The sequence below is a fragment of the Eschrichtius robustus genome, chromosome 8, assembly GCF_028021215.1.
Source record: "Eschrichtius robustus isolate mEscRob2 chromosome 8, mEscRob2.pri, whole genome shotgun sequence".
In the NCBI taxonomy this organism is placed as follows: domain Eukaryota; kingdom Metazoa; phylum Chordata; class Mammalia; order Artiodactyla; family Eschrichtiidae; genus Eschrichtius; species Eschrichtius robustus.
In genome coordinates, this window is record NC_090831.1 from 70,194,139 (window position 1) to 70,210,992 (window position 16,854).

At 39.9% G+C, this 16,854-nt stretch overlaps 1 protein-coding gene across 2 annotated transcripts in view; it reads left to right on the plus strand.

Moving 5' to 3' along the window:
- SLC25A13 (solute carrier family 25 member 13) overlaps positions 1-16,854 on the plus strand; it is a 203,212-nt gene that overhangs the window by 106,481 nt on the left and 79,877 nt on the right. For both annotated transcript variants that reach the window (XM_068550618.1, XM_068550619.1), the window contains exon 5: positions 6,190-6,329. In XM_068550618.1, coding sequence (XP_068406719.1) covers positions 6,190-6,329 — 140 coding nt within the window. The remainder of the gene's footprint in view (positions 1-6,189; positions 6,330-16,854) is intronic.

Here is a 16,854-nt window from a genome sequence, read left to right on the forward strand (position 1 = left end):
TTTGTTAAATTTTTTCCTAAGTATTTTATTCTTTTTGAGGCTATTGTAAATTGAATTGCTTTCTTAGTTTCATTTTTGGGTTGCTTATTTCCAGTATGTAGAGATACAGTTGATTTTTGTATATTGATCTTGTATCCTTCAACAGTGCTGGACTTATTAGTTCTAATGGTTTTTAAGTGGATTCCTTAGGACCTTGAATACACAAAATCATGTCATCTATGACCCAGCTTTTAAAAATCACAACTCTTTCCACTACAACCATACTGTGTAGCCTGGGAAACTTATTGGGGGAAATAAGTTGACTTTTTGAGGCTATATTTAGGTAAGAAATGATTACCACTTTGTAATTATCTTTTTATAATCTTAAAAAAAAAGTGCAGCAGACTTTCAGCCTAGAAACATTTGTGGAGAAAGCAAAGTCCCCAAAAATAAACCCAAAGGTTTTTTGAGCTTATTTGGTGAAGTCTTGCTTTAAATACTATCACCATTATTTGGTGATATTATGGGAACTATAGACCTTCCAAACATAGTTTGTTTGGCACATATTGAAATAACAATGATTATACTTTGAGATAAGCACTCTAATTTGTTTTTACTTTCAGGAGGAGTGGCTGAGCTAAGAAAACTATGATTTTAAATATCCAAAATATATATCTAGTGCTTCATTTATATTTCATTGCTAATTCAGTTTTGCTTCTTTGCCTATATGACCTCAACCTGGGGGTAAGATTTTAAGACCTTGTGCTTTAGACTAGGAGAGACCTTCTAATTTTTTTAAGTTAGTAATAAATCTGCCAAGTGATGCTTATTTGAAAGCCATCAGCAGGTGCGTTATGAATTATAGTCGTATTTATTAATTTCTTAATTTATTTATTTCACGGAACCAAGGGACCAAAAAGCGTAAAACATTTTTCTCTTTCCTCTCCAGTACTGCAAGTTAGGAAGTTAAGTTTGGAAAGCTCAGGGAATGGTAAAGGTTTAGTGATAGGATGACCCTACGATCGACTCCTAGAGTCTTTTATGGTAAAGCTCATGGAATTTTCCATGAAAGCGAGAGTACAGAGCAGTTTTGAAAATCACCTTGGTTTTTAGTTTCTGATTTTCCAGCTATATGATGGAAGGAGTACTCTTACCTCTCAATCTTAAAACAATCAAATGTTAAGTGAGAAAGCTATTTGAGCCTCCTAAAAGGAGAAGAGAATATTAACCTGAGATGATATTACAGTGTCTTCCAAAGTGAGGGGGGAAGTTCCAGAACCCATTGTGACTATTGGGCTTAGAGATGTTTGTTTTCATGAACGTACAGGAAAACGTTGAGGCCAAGCATTTCAGGAAATCAGTTCCCCACAATGACTTCTTGGAGCAAGATGAAGTGTTCAAAGACTTATGAATCTCTAAAATATTTTCAGAGAAAAAAATGTGGGTTTTCCAGAGTGACAAAATTTAATATTTTAATTTCTTAAAAGAGTTTATTAGCCTTGAAAATGACTATAGAAATATTGATAGTTTTCCTCTTTATCCATAATAATAATGCTCATATCATTTGATTTGTCCAATTATAATGACTTGGTAATCTTATGATATTTGAGTACACAAGCCTCTGTTAGGTAAGTTAGGAGAGTGAAAAATAAATTTTGTAAAGGTTGTATCAAGTGGTAAAAAACTCCAGGTCTTTTTTTTTCTGCAGAATTCCATGACCAACTGTTCTTCCCGTAGCAACCTTTTCTTCACCACAAATGTAGCATCAAGTCCTTAGGGTTTGAAAATAATATTTGCTGCTGGCAGGCGATGCCAACATCTGAAAGTGCCTAGACCAGGATCTGTCCTGTCTCAGTGGCTTTGGTCCAATATGTTTTGATTGGACCCTTAATTCACTTCAAAAGAAATGAACCCTTCTTCATGCTGTTGCTCTTTACTGAAAAACTCCCTCACAGATTCATCTGAATAAATCCTCCACGGCCTTTAGGACCCAGATCAAGTTTTACCTTCTCCAGAAAGCTTTTTTTTCTCCCACTGTTGTAAATGCATCCTTCCTTACACTTCCGTTTCCTTGCCAAGAGGACTGTTGCTGTTTAGCACTTAATCCAGTATACTGTTTTGATGTGTTGTTTAGTTATTTCTTGTGGATTAGACTTGGGTTCAGCACCGTGTCTTCTCCTGCCCTTCTACTTCCCGCAGGACCTGATACAGTGCTCCCAGATGTGCTGGCTAACTAAGGACTGGCATTCTTACAGTGGCCAGTGTGTTAGAACAGCTGAGAACTGAAAATGGACCCCATTCTCAGGGTCGTGTAGTTTGTAAACTGTCCAACTCCAGGGAGCACTGGTCACATAGGCCATGAAGTGAATGTCAGTCACTGGATTGTACAACTTGCATGTCCCCTTGGGTCTACAAGTGGCCTGTGTGTACACTTACTGCATTACATTAGCTATTCTGGAGAATCTTTCCTACCTCCTTCCTTTCATATTTTTTTGTCTGTTTCAATGGGGAGTTAAAAAACCCTTCTATAACCCTTTGGGACAACGTTTTTCAAAATGAGGTTCTGGACCCTTGAATTAGAAAAACCCGGGATGCTAATTAAAATGCAGGTTCTTTAGTTCACTTGAATCAGCCTAGGCCTGGGGCTGGAGACTTTAATAAGGAAGACTGACAATTCTTTGCACTTCACTAAAATCTTAGGAAATGATTGTTGTAATGGCTTTTCAGTAGGGTGGAAACTGTAGTGCCTCAAAGGGTTAATACCACTGTCCTGAACCTGTTGCACTATTGTAAACCTTTTCTTCCTCATTTAAGTTCAGCCACAACTTAGTGAATAGTTGCTCTATGCCCACCATTGTGCAGGCACAAGGGGAGAAGCAGATGTGAAAAATATGGCCTTTGTTCTCAAGGTGCTAATAATCTATGTAGAAAGAAAAGATGTATAATTAACGTGTATACTCACGCAGACCTATCTCCATACCTATACAATACTATGTAGAGATATCTTTTTAAAAACACATCAGTAGTGCAGGTCTGTAGGACTGACAGTTTGTAGAGTTGAAACATGTTTTAGAGATCACATATAGCTCTATACTTCAGGGGGACTAGATTTCAATACTTCAGGCAGGCATTTGCATAAGAGAGACAAGCTCTCATGGAATAGTGGAGAAAGCTCTAGACTTAAGGTTCAAAGTTCACAGTTTTGAATTCAAGTCAGAGCTCTAGCAAGCAGTGAATGATAGTTAATTATAGGAAAAATAAGATTGTTGGTTAGAGTCAGTCACATTTTAAATTCATTTACTAAGTTTTGAGTAACCTAAATTTATTATGTATATTTATAGTTTTATACCATATAAATATTAAAATGGATAATAAATGCCTTAGCTTTATATGCCAATATTGGGTTAATACCTTCTGTTACTTTTCTTTGTATTAATACATGTAATTTGCATATATTTAGCCTAAAACACATTTTTACTACATTTAATTGATTTGAATATCCAGCTGACACACCCTTTTTATCACATGCCTGCTTTTGTAAATGTCTCTCATCTTGCTTATGGTGGTAGCAGGAGATATGGAGGGTCTTTTTGGGTAACTTCCTCATCACTGCTGTGGGAGTTCCTGTTGCTCATTGTAATAGTTTGCTGGGGTTGCCATAACAAAGTGCCACAGACTGGGTGGCTTAAACGACAGAAATGAATTTTCTTACAGTTCTGGAGGCGAGAAGTCCAAGATCAAGGTGTTGGCGGGATTGGTGTCTTTTGAGGCCTCTCTCCTTGGCTTGTAAATGACAGACTTCTCCTTGTGTCTTCACATGGTCTTCCTCTGTGCATGTCTGTGTCCTAATCTACTTTTCTTATAAGCATGGCAATCATATGACATTAGGCCACCCCGCCCCAATGACCTCATTTTAACTTATCTCTTTGAAGAACTTATCTCCAAAATATAGTCATATTTGAGGTCCTAGGGGCTATGACTTCAACATACAAACGCAACACAGCACGTAGATCTCATGTCCTGTCACCTCTGAAGTCTTCTATTACAACATACCAAACTTTCATCATGAACTTCTGTCTTTCCAGCTCTATCACTAACTTCATCAAGATTTCCAGTGTTGGACTTTTTGTTCTCCAGAGTCATCATTTCTTTATGACTTTTACTTAACCTTCCATCCACCCATGTCTCCAATATTGGGTTAATACCTTCTGTTACTTTCTATAGGACGTTGAAGGAGAGGTCAAGAAAAGGAAGGACCTCGTTTTTGACAGCTATCCCATGATTATTGCATTGAAAAGTTATTTTACCAGAATGCTTGGCAGAGAGGAATCTTTATTTCACCAGCTTGGCAGAAAAATGGCCACAAAGTCATTTTTGCTTGTATATTTCTCTAAAATTTTATTATAGTATATAAACATTTTTTTATAGAATAAAAAATGGTGTTTTTTTTTTTTCTTTTGGTCACATCTTTGTCATTTGAACATCGTTTCTCATTAGATCATTTATTGGTCTTGATTAGAAGATTGATTAGAAGATTGTGGGCCTTGCTTGAATCTATCCTGGGCCTGTTTCATACAGACGCATAGAAATTTAGAATGGGAAAGGAGCTACAGATTATCTAGGTTAATATCTATTCTATCACATATAGCCACTAGAATAATACCTGGCACATGGTAAATGCCTAAGAAATTTTAGCTACTGTTAGTAGTAGAATTTGAACCCAAGTAATTTGACTTTCAGTTCGGTAATTCCTTCTCAGAGGTTTTAGAGCCAAAAAGAAACTTGCAGAGTCTCCTCCTACTTAGTTCATTTCATTCATCACCCCCCACTCAGATCCTCAATTCTTGATTCACTTCATTTTTCTTATGTCCTTTCTCTCTTTTTTTTCTCTTTTTTCCTAAAAGTGGAGAAGACAGAATAAATTCAAAGAAATTGAGGGTTACACTTAAAAACTTCTTATTTTATTGTCCTTATCAGGGCCAGCCTGAGGTTTTCTGCCATCTTTTATAAAATTTATGTGTGGCATAATTCTGATTTTTTACTGCCTTCTCCGTGCAGATACACACCCAATCTTATACTGATGGCAGCACTACTGTTTCTTCATGGCAAGACTTTTAAAATTTCTGGAAACTTTAAAAGCATGCAATAAAAACTTGTGAGTGTAAGGGTGGATGGAAGTAGGAAATTTGGGGGAAACAGTGGAAACACGTGCCAAGGTTTTTGGCACCCTTTAGAGAATTAAAGAATTTACTTCTTTTTTTAAATAGTTGCAAAGGGAAAAAAACAAGGTAGCAGGCACAGTTTGCTCATAAAAGTGAGCAGGTTTGGTAGATATATTTAAAGATGTGAAGCCCAGGACAAATTCATTAATATAATTTGTGTCCCTTTACCCTCCAAACATACACTCATGTTGGGAGGCGGGGAGACTAGTAAATAAAAACGTGAAGCTTTAGAAAAGTAAGGTTTTTCATATTGTTGTTTTCTGTTCTCTGTCAGTCCTCTTACAGTTTTGTGGTAGAGGCTAAAAAGAGGGGAAGAATCAATAATACAGTACATTTGGTAGCCCATCTTAAAATGGGATTATTTGGACCATTTGAGAACTTCTGTCAAGCCAGAGTGTGCAGGATAAAGTTAAAGGATCGGGCTGTTGGCTCTTCTTCCTGTTACCTTTAAGTGTGGCCTGATGAACAGTGGAACTTTTTAAAGCTTAAATAGAGTCCTAGTGCTGTTGAATATATGCTTCAAGATTTATATCTAACTGATTTCTAAATCCTCAAAAACATTTTAATAACTTGTTAAAGAGGACTATATTTAAGACTTTTATAGTGTTCTGTGTGTTTCTGTATGTATATGTGTGTTTCCTGCCACTAAAGATTGAATTATATCCCCTGTGCCTAGAAAATAATATTTGTTGAAACAAAACAGATGATGATATGAGATTTAGCTTATTACTTTGTTTTGCAACTGCCTTTTAGGGCTTTTTGTGTGTGTGTGACTTCTTGATTTTTTCCTTTTATTTTATTGGATGGCATTATTAACTTTGACTTCATGAGACTCCCAGTTCTATTTCTGCCATGATTTTATAATCTGTGTTTTTAAAGTTGAGTTACTTTTTATACAAAGAAAGTAGCAATATCCATTTAATAACAGGTTTTATAAGGAAGAACCCGATTTGCTTTGTTTTAATCAACCTTTCTTTTCTCTTTTCAGAGGACGTTAAGCAAGTTTTTGAACAGACCACAATTCATCAACATATTCCATTTAACTGGGATTCAGAATTTGTGCAACTACACTTTGGAAAAGAAAGAAAAAGACACCTGACATATGCGGAATTCACTCAGTTTTTACTGGTGGGTCTAGCCCTTATAAAAAGTTAAAAAAGAGTGAATAAGTAAAACTAGGATCCTGATGCACATTTGCTAACCCTGGCCAAACCATCCATTTGGAAGTATTTCTTTATTAGTATGTAGAAACTATAGGATTAAATAAACTCTTACAGACTCTGCAGAACCCGTTCCTACTTAAGTGGAATACACATTGAGGACCCAGGAAATCAAGTGATTTGCTGAAAGGTCACATAAATCAGGAGGGGCAAAATCAGAACCTGAACTCTTGGCTTATGACTGGTTCCACCACTACTTACCAATATTTTGTTTTCCCTTGGGAAATGGCCAGGTGTCATCATCAGCATCTAACCATAGAATCATTTCACCTGAGGCCTTTTTATAGACAAGACACTGGATCTAGACCTTGACTGCATATTGGAATCACCTGGGGATTTTTAAAAACTATTGTTGTTTGGGTCCCCCACCTCTAGAGATTAGATTTTGTATGTGTGTGTGATGGAGGGCAGGGAGGGACTGCTTGGGCCTTGGGGTATTTAAAGCTTTTCAGGCACTTCTGTTGTGTTGCCAAGTTTGAGAATCACTGTTCAGAGCGCTTAGCTGTCCGTATCCGGGGTTCAGCTCTGTGGAAGTTATCTGCATTTCTGGGACGCCCCTGGCCCAGTCCCTCCTGACTTCCTCTCTTCACTCCCTGCTTTGTGATAATTTCACTAGGCCACTGATGATACTAACAGAAGGCTAGTAACAAAATATGATCACAGTTTAGTTTTCCTCCTGAAGCATAATTTTAAGACTGTTGATTCGGATATTGTTTAGTCACTAGAGATCAATGTCTAGATAATGTATAGGTCTATGTGATAAACCACTCTTTCCTTCAGATTTTTATGCGTTTGTTTTGTTTCTCTAACAATTTTATTTTATTAAATATAATATTTTAAAGACTTGTTTAAGGGAATTAGTTTGCTGTGTGTAAGTCGTGGGTCTTGAGGAAAACTTGCCAAGGAAACCATCTTTTTCTTCTTTTTTTTAAAAATTGAAATGTAGTTGATATACAATATTATGTTAGTTTTAGGTGTACTCTATAGTGGTTTGACATTTGCATACATTCTGACATGTTCACCATGATAAGTCTGGTAACCATCTGTCCCCATACAAAGTTATTACAGTATTGACCATATTCCTAACGTTGTGTATGACATCCTCGTGGCTTCTTTGTTTTATTACTGTAGGTTTATAGCTCTTAATCTCCTTTGCCTATTTTGGCCCCGCCCTCCCCAATCCGCCTACCCTAAACACCTTCTCTTCTTTGTTGTTAGTAACATCAGCAGTGGGTATCTTGGTGGCCCTGCTTCCTTCGTGTGCCTGTGACCTTGCCAGAGTCTTCTGAGGAGTGGTTGGAAGCACAGCTGTGGGGCGGAGGTGGAGGGTACAGGGGCACACGTGCACCGTGCCGTGTGCTCTTCACTCAGCATTTTGTGGTCTCCATTCTTAGGCACAGTGTATGTAATAGGTTGACTTTAATAGGTGCTTCTCTTTTTGACTTTCACTGGTATCATGATATCTAAAATTTGTCACGCTTTGTAGTTTGCTTTTATTTTCCCAGTCTTTGAAAACTTAAAAAACAAGATGTCTTAAACATGCCTTTGTATTTATTTTAAAATGTGTTAATGTCTATGAATTCCCATTTGCAGTTCTATATAAACATAAACCTGCTTAAATAACTCAGGTGAAGAATGGAATGTGAGTTGTTAGGTTTATGCTGTTGTTTATACAAGACATCGAGCGCAGTAGGAGGTGGTATCCATTTTGATGAGGAATAATTACAATAATGCTATTGAGACAAATGCCTCCAATTGACTTTATGGAACACAGCCTAATTAACTTTTAGTCTTAATGGGATGTTAGCAGTAGTAAGGATGATCGGGTTTCCCTTTAAGCAAATATCAATTATGCCGAATTGAGTCAGCTGTAATCCACTCAGCTGCTTCTAGGCCTTCCTCAAGATATGGACAAGCCAGAGGCAAAGATGAGATGACTCAGGGATTACTGATTAGGTTTCCAGCTGCAGCTTGTGGGGCATTCACGTGTATTGGACTCCGTTCTATACTGGTGAATACACTCATCCCTCAGTGTCCTGCGTGGGACGATTTTGACTTTGTAGCCAGAATGCAAGTGCTAAACTTTTACTAGATTAAAATGGTCTTGGTAGGTAATTAGGGCTTTGCTGTTGTGTCCCACTCCAGGCCCAGATATAAAGGAATTAATGGATGTATCATGGTAGACTTGCTATGAATGCTAATGAGATGCCAGTTTGGTGTCTACCACTGGGTCACTGTCCCACTGCCCCCATTCAAATGCTTCCTTTGCTTCCTTTGAAGTCTTTTCTGAATGAAGATAGAGCCTCAGACCTCAACTTCAAATACTTTGTTCTTTGGGGCTCTTTTCTGGATACAGGGACCTTCTTAAAGATGTAAGTAAACATAATCTCCTATGTTTGGGGCTCTTGCTTTATCAAGCATGTGCCCGCCTTTCTGCTGTGGGGCAGGGCTCAGAAACACAGGCACCAGCTCCCTGTCTGGCGCCAAGTTCGTGAAAGAACTGCCACCGTGCATGCCACTTGCCTGTCACCTGAGGATGAAGAGGAGCAGCCAGCCGTAGGGTCAACTTCACGGTGCTTGTGACCTCAAGGAGCCTGTTGTCGAAAACACCGGTCAGTCCCACTGAAGGGCCTAGAAGGTATCAGCCTCACACTCTTGTATTAACCTGTGCTTATGTATGTGCACGTGTTTGTGCCTGGTGAGCAGTGCAATTCTCTGCAAGGTCAGTTTTTTTCCCCTTCATTTAAAAAATATTTTATTTTATTTTATTTTTATTTATTTATTTATTTAAATAAATAAAAAGCCAGTCTTTGTGGCTGCGCACAGGATTTTCTCTAGTTGCGGTGAGCGGGGGCTACTTTTCGTCGCAGCGTGCGGGCTTCTCATTGCGGTGGCTTCTCTTGCTGCGGAGCACGGGCTCTAGGCACGCGGGATTCAGTAGTTGCAGCACACAGGTTCAGTAGTTGTGGCTCGTGGGCTCTAGAGCGCAGGCTTCAGCAGTTGTGGCGCACCGGCTTAGTTGCTCTGCGGCACGTGGGATCTTCCCGGACCAGGGATTGAACCCGTGTCCCCTGCATTGGCAGGCGGATTCTTAACCACTGCGCCACCAGGGAAGTCCTAAAAAATACTTTACTATACGGAAGCTGGTGTGAGTTTGTTATAAGCCACCATGTGGCTGTGAGGACTCCACATGTTCACATGTTCGTCTGGGTACTGTCTGAGGTGGTTGGTGCCGGTCGTGGGCATCGATTGAATGCTGAGCTGGAATGTTGTTTTCTGTGCTTTGGTTATAAAATTCATAAAGTGGTGAATCAGTTTGATATACTTTGAGCTAAATTTGCCTTGTTTGTACTTTGTATCTAAATGATAGTGTTGAAGCAAGTAGCAGGGATGCAAATCCTCCCTTCTAGAGTCTTGGTAGGGAAGGATTTCAGAAGGGAGTGGAGCCATAGTCCTGTTACCCCCATCCTTAATACTGTTGCATCCACTGCTGCTATCTTTTTTGTGTCGGGTTCTATCATCTCCACTTAACTGCATGAGTGATGGTGTGTACATGTGAATGTGAATGTAGTTTTATATGTTGCAGTGTATGTGCGTGTATTTTAAAATAGTCTATAAGCCTTTCCAACATATCTTTACTCTCAGCTCTTAGGGCAAAGCTCTAATTTTATGTTTACTAGCTGAAAAATGGATTTTAATGTACTGAAAACAGTATATTTAGAAAGCGGTTCTGAGAAATTTTCCTATTCTATACCTGATGGAACGCCTGTTCATAAATGATATTAACATAGAACTCTCTACCCTGTTTTGAAGTATTTTTGTGATTGATGAATTGGGTGGCTTGCCTCATGCGAGTAACAAATGTTTGCTGAGGATGTAGGATTTGTCGAGAGGCCTTGTGCAAAAGGCTCAGAGGTGCAGAGGTAACAGCTTTTGAAATACTTATAATGTACAAGTCTGGGCGGGTGTTCCTATATTTATTCGCCTGACAGCTCAAAAGGCACAACTGCAAACAGATATAAAATGTATACCCTATGAGGATGCTCTTTTATAACAAAAATCCTTAAGGGTTTGTAGCATAAACCCTTATGGCAGGTGTAAACCCGAAACCAGCATTCAAAGTGTGGTTAGAGCAGCCGTCCAAAGTACAAAATTAAAGGGCCAGATACTACTGTAAGGTCTAGTTAACAGACCCATTTTACAGATGAAGAGTCTGAGGCCTTTTACTTTAGAGTCTCTTAGCAGTATCTCATTTGTGATTTTGATTTGCATTTCTCTAATGACTGATGATGTTGAGCATCTTTTCACGTGCTTGTTGCCACTTGTATGTTTTCTTTGGAGATGTGTCTGTTCAAATCCATTACCTTTTTCTTATTGGATGGTAGTCGTAGGCAGTTGTGAGCACAGAGTGAAAGAAAGGCCTCTTAAGTTTTTCTGCCAAATTATTCTGTAGAGTTGGTACTGAGAGTCACTCTCAAAAAAAGAATAATAGCAACGACCTTTATAATTTACAAAGTAGTTTTAAATATCCTGTTTCTGATGCTAGCATCTCCCAATACCCTGAGAGGTAATTATAATTATTCCCTATTATATACAAAAGAATAAACAGACTCTAGGGTAAAATTTTGCATTTACAGGTAATTTTATGGGGAAATGCTCATGGCTTTCAATAGGGTCCCAAAGGAGTACCCCAAAAGAGTACAGACCCACTGTTCTAGAGCTTAACTTCTTCCATAAGATCACAGACATGTGAGGGATTAAAAAATATGATGCCATTACCACTATACTCCACTATATTGTCTCCAGGGCTGTGGCTATGAAGTTAGTTTCTGTTCCTGGAAAGGGCCATGTTTCTGAATGGGGATGTACAGTCATGCATTGCTGGACATTTAGCATTCCTGATCCCTGCCATTAATTGCCAGATATGATTATAAAAAAGCTGTAGTAGGGGTACGTGTTACGGTTGTTTCCAGTTACTTTTTTTTGTTTGTTTTTTGGCCACACCTCCCGGCTTGCAGGATCTTAGTTCCTTGACCGGGGATCCAATCCAGACCCTGGCAGTGAAAGCGTGGAGTCCTAACCACTGGACCTCCAGGGAATTCCCCTCCAGTTACTTCTTGATGATGGTTTATAATCATGGGTATATATTTCACATATAATTATTACAGTTTAAAAATCATCTACACGTAGGAGTTTCTAACGGCTCTGGTCTCAGGATAGAAAAGTCTCAGATTACTACCCAATGCGATACGCTTGTTAACTAGAAAACTGTTGCTGTTAACTACCTCTCCTGTAGCATTTTCCAGCTTAGAAAGTGCTTTGGCTTGTGTTGGTCTTTACAGTTGCTTTAGGTGTTAAGCAGTTGCTGTTGTTTCTATATGAAAGATGAGCACATAGAAGCTTGGAGGAGTTTTTGTCCAAGATGAGACAGGTGGAACAGAAGTTGGTTTTAATTTTCCTAAATCTCTAGCAGTGTTTTCAAATTTTGTGTAAAATCTTTCTGAAGTGATTATTTTAAAAGGCGGTGCCCTGGGCCTCTGTCCCCACCAAGGGTCTGATTCAGTAGGTCTGGATAGGGCCTAAGAGATTGCCTTTCAAACAAGCATCCTGAATTGTGATGTTCCAAATGATCCGAGGGCCACACGTTGAGAAACATTGGTCTAGATGACAAAACCCTGACTGTTTAAAAGCACAGAATCTGGTGTTCAGGTCTCATCCTAAGGCTGATGAGGAGCTAGGAGAGGCAAACATGATCAGATTGGTGTTTCAGAAGGACTGCTCTGGCTGTTGTGTGGACAGTCAAATGGAGAGGGATCTGACTGGGAGAGGGAGACCATCTGGCCATTTTCCAATCTAAGAGAGAAATGACTGTGGCCTGGGTTGGATGGTGATGGTGATGAACTGAAGAAAATGGGTTCAAGAAAAGTTCAAGAGATGGGCCTGACCAGGCTTGGTGATCTGTTAGGATGGGGACAGTAAAGGATATGCAGAACTCATGGTTCACTCCTGGATTTTAGGCTTGGGTAAGTGGGAGGATGGTGGTGATTTACTGAGACTGGGAGCACAGGGGGATGGGATGGAGGACATGTTGGTGAAGGCCTGTGAGGAGTGCTTTGCATGTAATCACCATTGACGTGTGTGGCTGGGCTGTTTCCACCTCATCACCTCAGTTCCTTGGGGTTAGGATCCCATAGGAGCCCTACCTATGGCCCCACAGACTTGAGCCTTTCCAAGAAAATTCTCTTCATTTCATGGAGCCAGGAAATTTCTTCTGTTTCCAGAGGCCTTCCTCCTATTACTGTAGGAAGAAGAGTCATGCAGAAATCAGCAGTGCTGTAAACTGGTGGCGAGGCCAGATTTTGAAGGTGGGATTCCTTTAGTTAGCCAAGAAATGGGATAGCTGGCTTGGGAGGGAGTGGGGCTAAAAATCCTCTCTAATATCTTCTCATCAAATAGAGTTTAAGAATGAAGTTGCCTGACCCAACAGAAAGCCCTCATCACAAGGGTGTGAGTGTTTTACCATAACTTTATTCAGGTCCTCCTTTTGTCAGGAGATGGATGGTGAGACCCAGAGAGGTGAATCATAGTTGGTAGAGCTAGGAGTAGAACCTGGGACTCAGAGCTGTGTCTGGTGTCCCGACCAGCCATTCATATTTGTTAGGACCCTTGTCATCAGATCACGTAAGCCCCAAGAGAGCCCTGTTGGATGCCAAAGCATATTCATGCAAATAAGGCAACCGAACAGTTTTGGTTCTTTTTGTTAAATCAAACCAACCAGTATTTTGGCTTATGGGTCAACATGGCATACAGACCAACCCAAGTCTTTTGTGTGAAATGGACATTTTGGTTTTCAGGTTCTGCGCCCTAGAGAGCAGAGTTCTGGAAGTCAGCAGCCCCAGGTGCTGGTGGTTACCATGTGTCCCTCTGGAGGCCAGAGATTTGCTGCTCCTAGTCAGCTGTTCTGAGTCATAGGGTTGCGACTATGTATGTCAAGGTATCCTGGTTTAAGGCAAAACTTTCAGCACAAAGGGCTGTGTTGTTAAAAAAAGAAATTGTTCCCCCCGCCAGCCCAACATCACCACCAAACAAAAGAAAACATAACCTTCAACCATGGCAACATCAAATTCTCAAGCTTTGGAATTGAAAGAGCATTTCAGGTGTTAACAAAAAACAATCCTTTGTAGTAGAACTTGCTGAAGCCACAATTGTTTAAACAGGTCAGTGGACCACTAACAAAGTCCTTACTTAGGATTGAGTAACCCAAGCCATTTGTGCCCCCCCACCCGGGTCCCCCAACTTGCCATCTGTATTAGTTAAAATATCTAGACCCTGGATCTTTAGTATCCAGAGACCATGATTATATTTGCATTCTTAACATGGGCGTGATTTTTATGTTGATTTTAAGTTGGACCAGATGGGGTCTGTGATACAGCTTTGGTACTGCTTCATAAATACAGCACCACTTGATGTTCCAAAATGAAATAATGAGTAAAGGTAGCTAATGTTGTTTTGCCCTCAGCTTCTCCAAGAGATGAGATTGTGTTTTGTGTCCAAATGGAAACCACTGCTAGTTTGGCGCTGAGTGACCAGAGATGGGGGAATAGCCTGGTCACTTGGAGAGTTAGACGCAGGATTCATTTCATTCGCACTGCACTTTCTGCTCTCTGGGCAAAGGAAATCAGAATTCATTGTGCTGTTGTGTCCATGGTGTTCATCAGCTTGCTGTTTTGTTGAGTAGCCTGTTGTGCAGGCTTTTACAGTAGCATCCTGGTAAAAATGAACACACCATATAAGCTGTTACCCACTGTGAAGTTTAATGTTGAATCAGAAGAGCAAGGAAATTGAGATGGAAAAGCTCTGTACTTGGTTGTTGCCAAGGTGTTGCTGTGTGTGTAGTGTTACTAAAGACCCTTTTAATTAGAGACCCCACCCAGTGAATTGGGGATGAAATTTCACGCTGAACTCTGGAAGTCTGACTGCATAGGCTGAATGTGGGGAGCACAGAAAAATGTTGAGAATGGGAACTACTTATCTCTCTACCTATTCCATTGCCAAGTTCCGTTTTTCACTCAGTTTAAAAATATGTGGATCTTTATTTTAACTAGAATTTTTTCCTCCAAATTAGCATAGGATTATGAAAATGATACTTATATATTAAATAGTAGAGGTCCTGATACTTGATGTAATATAGAATTTATTTGAAATAGGGCTAAATATAATACCATATTTTATAAGCAAACCTTCTTTATACATTTTTATTCCTCATTTTCATAAATAATTACCTGCATTTTCCCCAGAATTCTTCTACCACCACCCCTAAAATGGAATTCTTTTATATCTTTGTTGATAACCCGTTGTTATTAAAGTTTTAGATATATATTTTTTAATTTCAAAACTGTACAAAACACAAAAATGCAAAGCAGTCAGGGGTGTTTTTTGGTGTTCTTGGCTTTATAATATAAGTCTAATATAAATCATCTGGATCTGCTGCTTGTTTTGAGGGTCTGTTGGTCTTTTTTTTTTTTTTGGTTCCTGATAAATTGTTTTCAGGTTGAAGCACAAACTTGCACGTCTGAATAGAGGTGGAGAGAATTTTTGCATTCAAAATATACCCTCTTGAAAATTGGAGATTATTAAGGAAATGACAGGCCTGGAACTCTTAGAAGCATGAATGTTAAACCAAAAGTGGTGTAACCCCTATATATGTGTATTTCTGTACAGCTAGCAATTCCGAAGAGTTTGATTTTTTTTTTCCCCCTCCTGCAGCATTCTGAATGGGTGTGTTAAAGTAGTTGGAAACTGCTACAGTAGAAGCCTAGTCCATTAATCATCACGTACCGGAATAGAGGGAACAGAAAACAGTTCACTGGCAAATGTAGAGAGAAACTGGGCCTCCTTTCACGTGCTGGAGCAGGACTTCCTTAGAGGTGGCCGTCCAGCTCCTTGCTCTGCGAACTTCTGGCCTTAGGTGAAGGAGGGCCCTTTCTCTTTACAGTCCTTCCTGGCTCCATCAGCGGCGTTTAGGAAGTGCCCTGTGGCCTGTTACTGATAAGAGCTCTCTCGGGAGAGCCATGCCTTCATCCCAGCTCTCTGGGTTTTCCACAGGGTCTCAGGCCGTCGATTTTATTGTCTCTACTCACTTATTTAGGTATTGCTTCCATTTTTGTCATCTGCCTGCTCTTTCTATGCATTGTAAGATGATCTCATCCATTTTTACAACTTTTTTTTTTTTTTTTTCCTTCTGGTTTTTGGTAGGCCTTCCCCTAAAAGGAACGGGCAGCCCATGTAGGATAAGGATATGGCTCTGAAACCAGACCGCCCGGCTGCGTATCCAGTTTCATCCTTAGCGTCACGCGACCCTCAGCTGCTCTTTACCTAATTATTCCATCTACAAAATGGAGGTGGTGGGTAATCCCACCTTATAAGGTTATTGAAAGATGAAGCAGGAAAATGCCACTGTCCCTGGAGCATAGCCTGCGCTTAACAACAGTAAATGTTAGCCTTTTGGGGTTTTTTTTTACCCCCTAAAATCCTGTTGTCTGCATTTCTCAGATTTACATTTCGACCTGTACCTCTGGCTTTCTTTTGTTTGTAGCTGGAGGCAAAGCTCATCTCACTCCAAGTTTCTCCCCGTGGTCAACTAACTACCTCATGTCCTTCCCCTTACGTATTTTCTTTTCTGGTAGATTCTCCTATCTCTCCATCATCCAAGGTGAGAATTCTTTAAGAAACTCTTGTTCCATTTTTATATATAAATCACCACCCAAACTTTTCTTAAAATCTCTTTTCCAGTTATCTGTCCAGATCACTTATGATCCCCTTACTTATGGTTTTACCCAAGGCAGCGTAAGTTAGTGGTTGGAATTCTCAGGTTTGGAATCCGACAGTACTTTGGTAGAGATCTCAGCTCTCCCACCTCCTAGCTGTGTGACGTTGGACTAATTACTTAACCTCCCTAAGCTTCGGGTGCCTCTGGGAGATGAGGGTGTTACCACTTCACAGGACTATTGTGAGGCTTGAATGAAGTCCTGTCTTTGAAGTTCTTGGCGGAGCCCCTGGCTTGGAGAAGTGTTCAGGCACTCAGCTGTCACTGGTATCCTCCACCCTAACTGGTCTTGTCTCTCTGTTCCTGTTGTTGGTTCAGAATGACTTAGCAGAACCGCTGTTCCTTACTTACTAGGTGATTTTTTTTAAAGACTCCAAGAACTTACATTGGAACGGATTTTAGAGGTTTTTAAACCATTCAGCTTGACCAAAATCAAAGCTACTCTTTATTAAGTGCCGGTCGCACGTGACGTCTAGTTTTTACCACCCGGTGCAGTCAGGTGTTGCTGAGGCTCTGAGATATAAACACACTTCCCTAAGCCCTCCCAGCTAGGCGCGCCATGACTGATACTTGAGCTCTGCCCATTCCGGTCCCAAACTTCAGATTT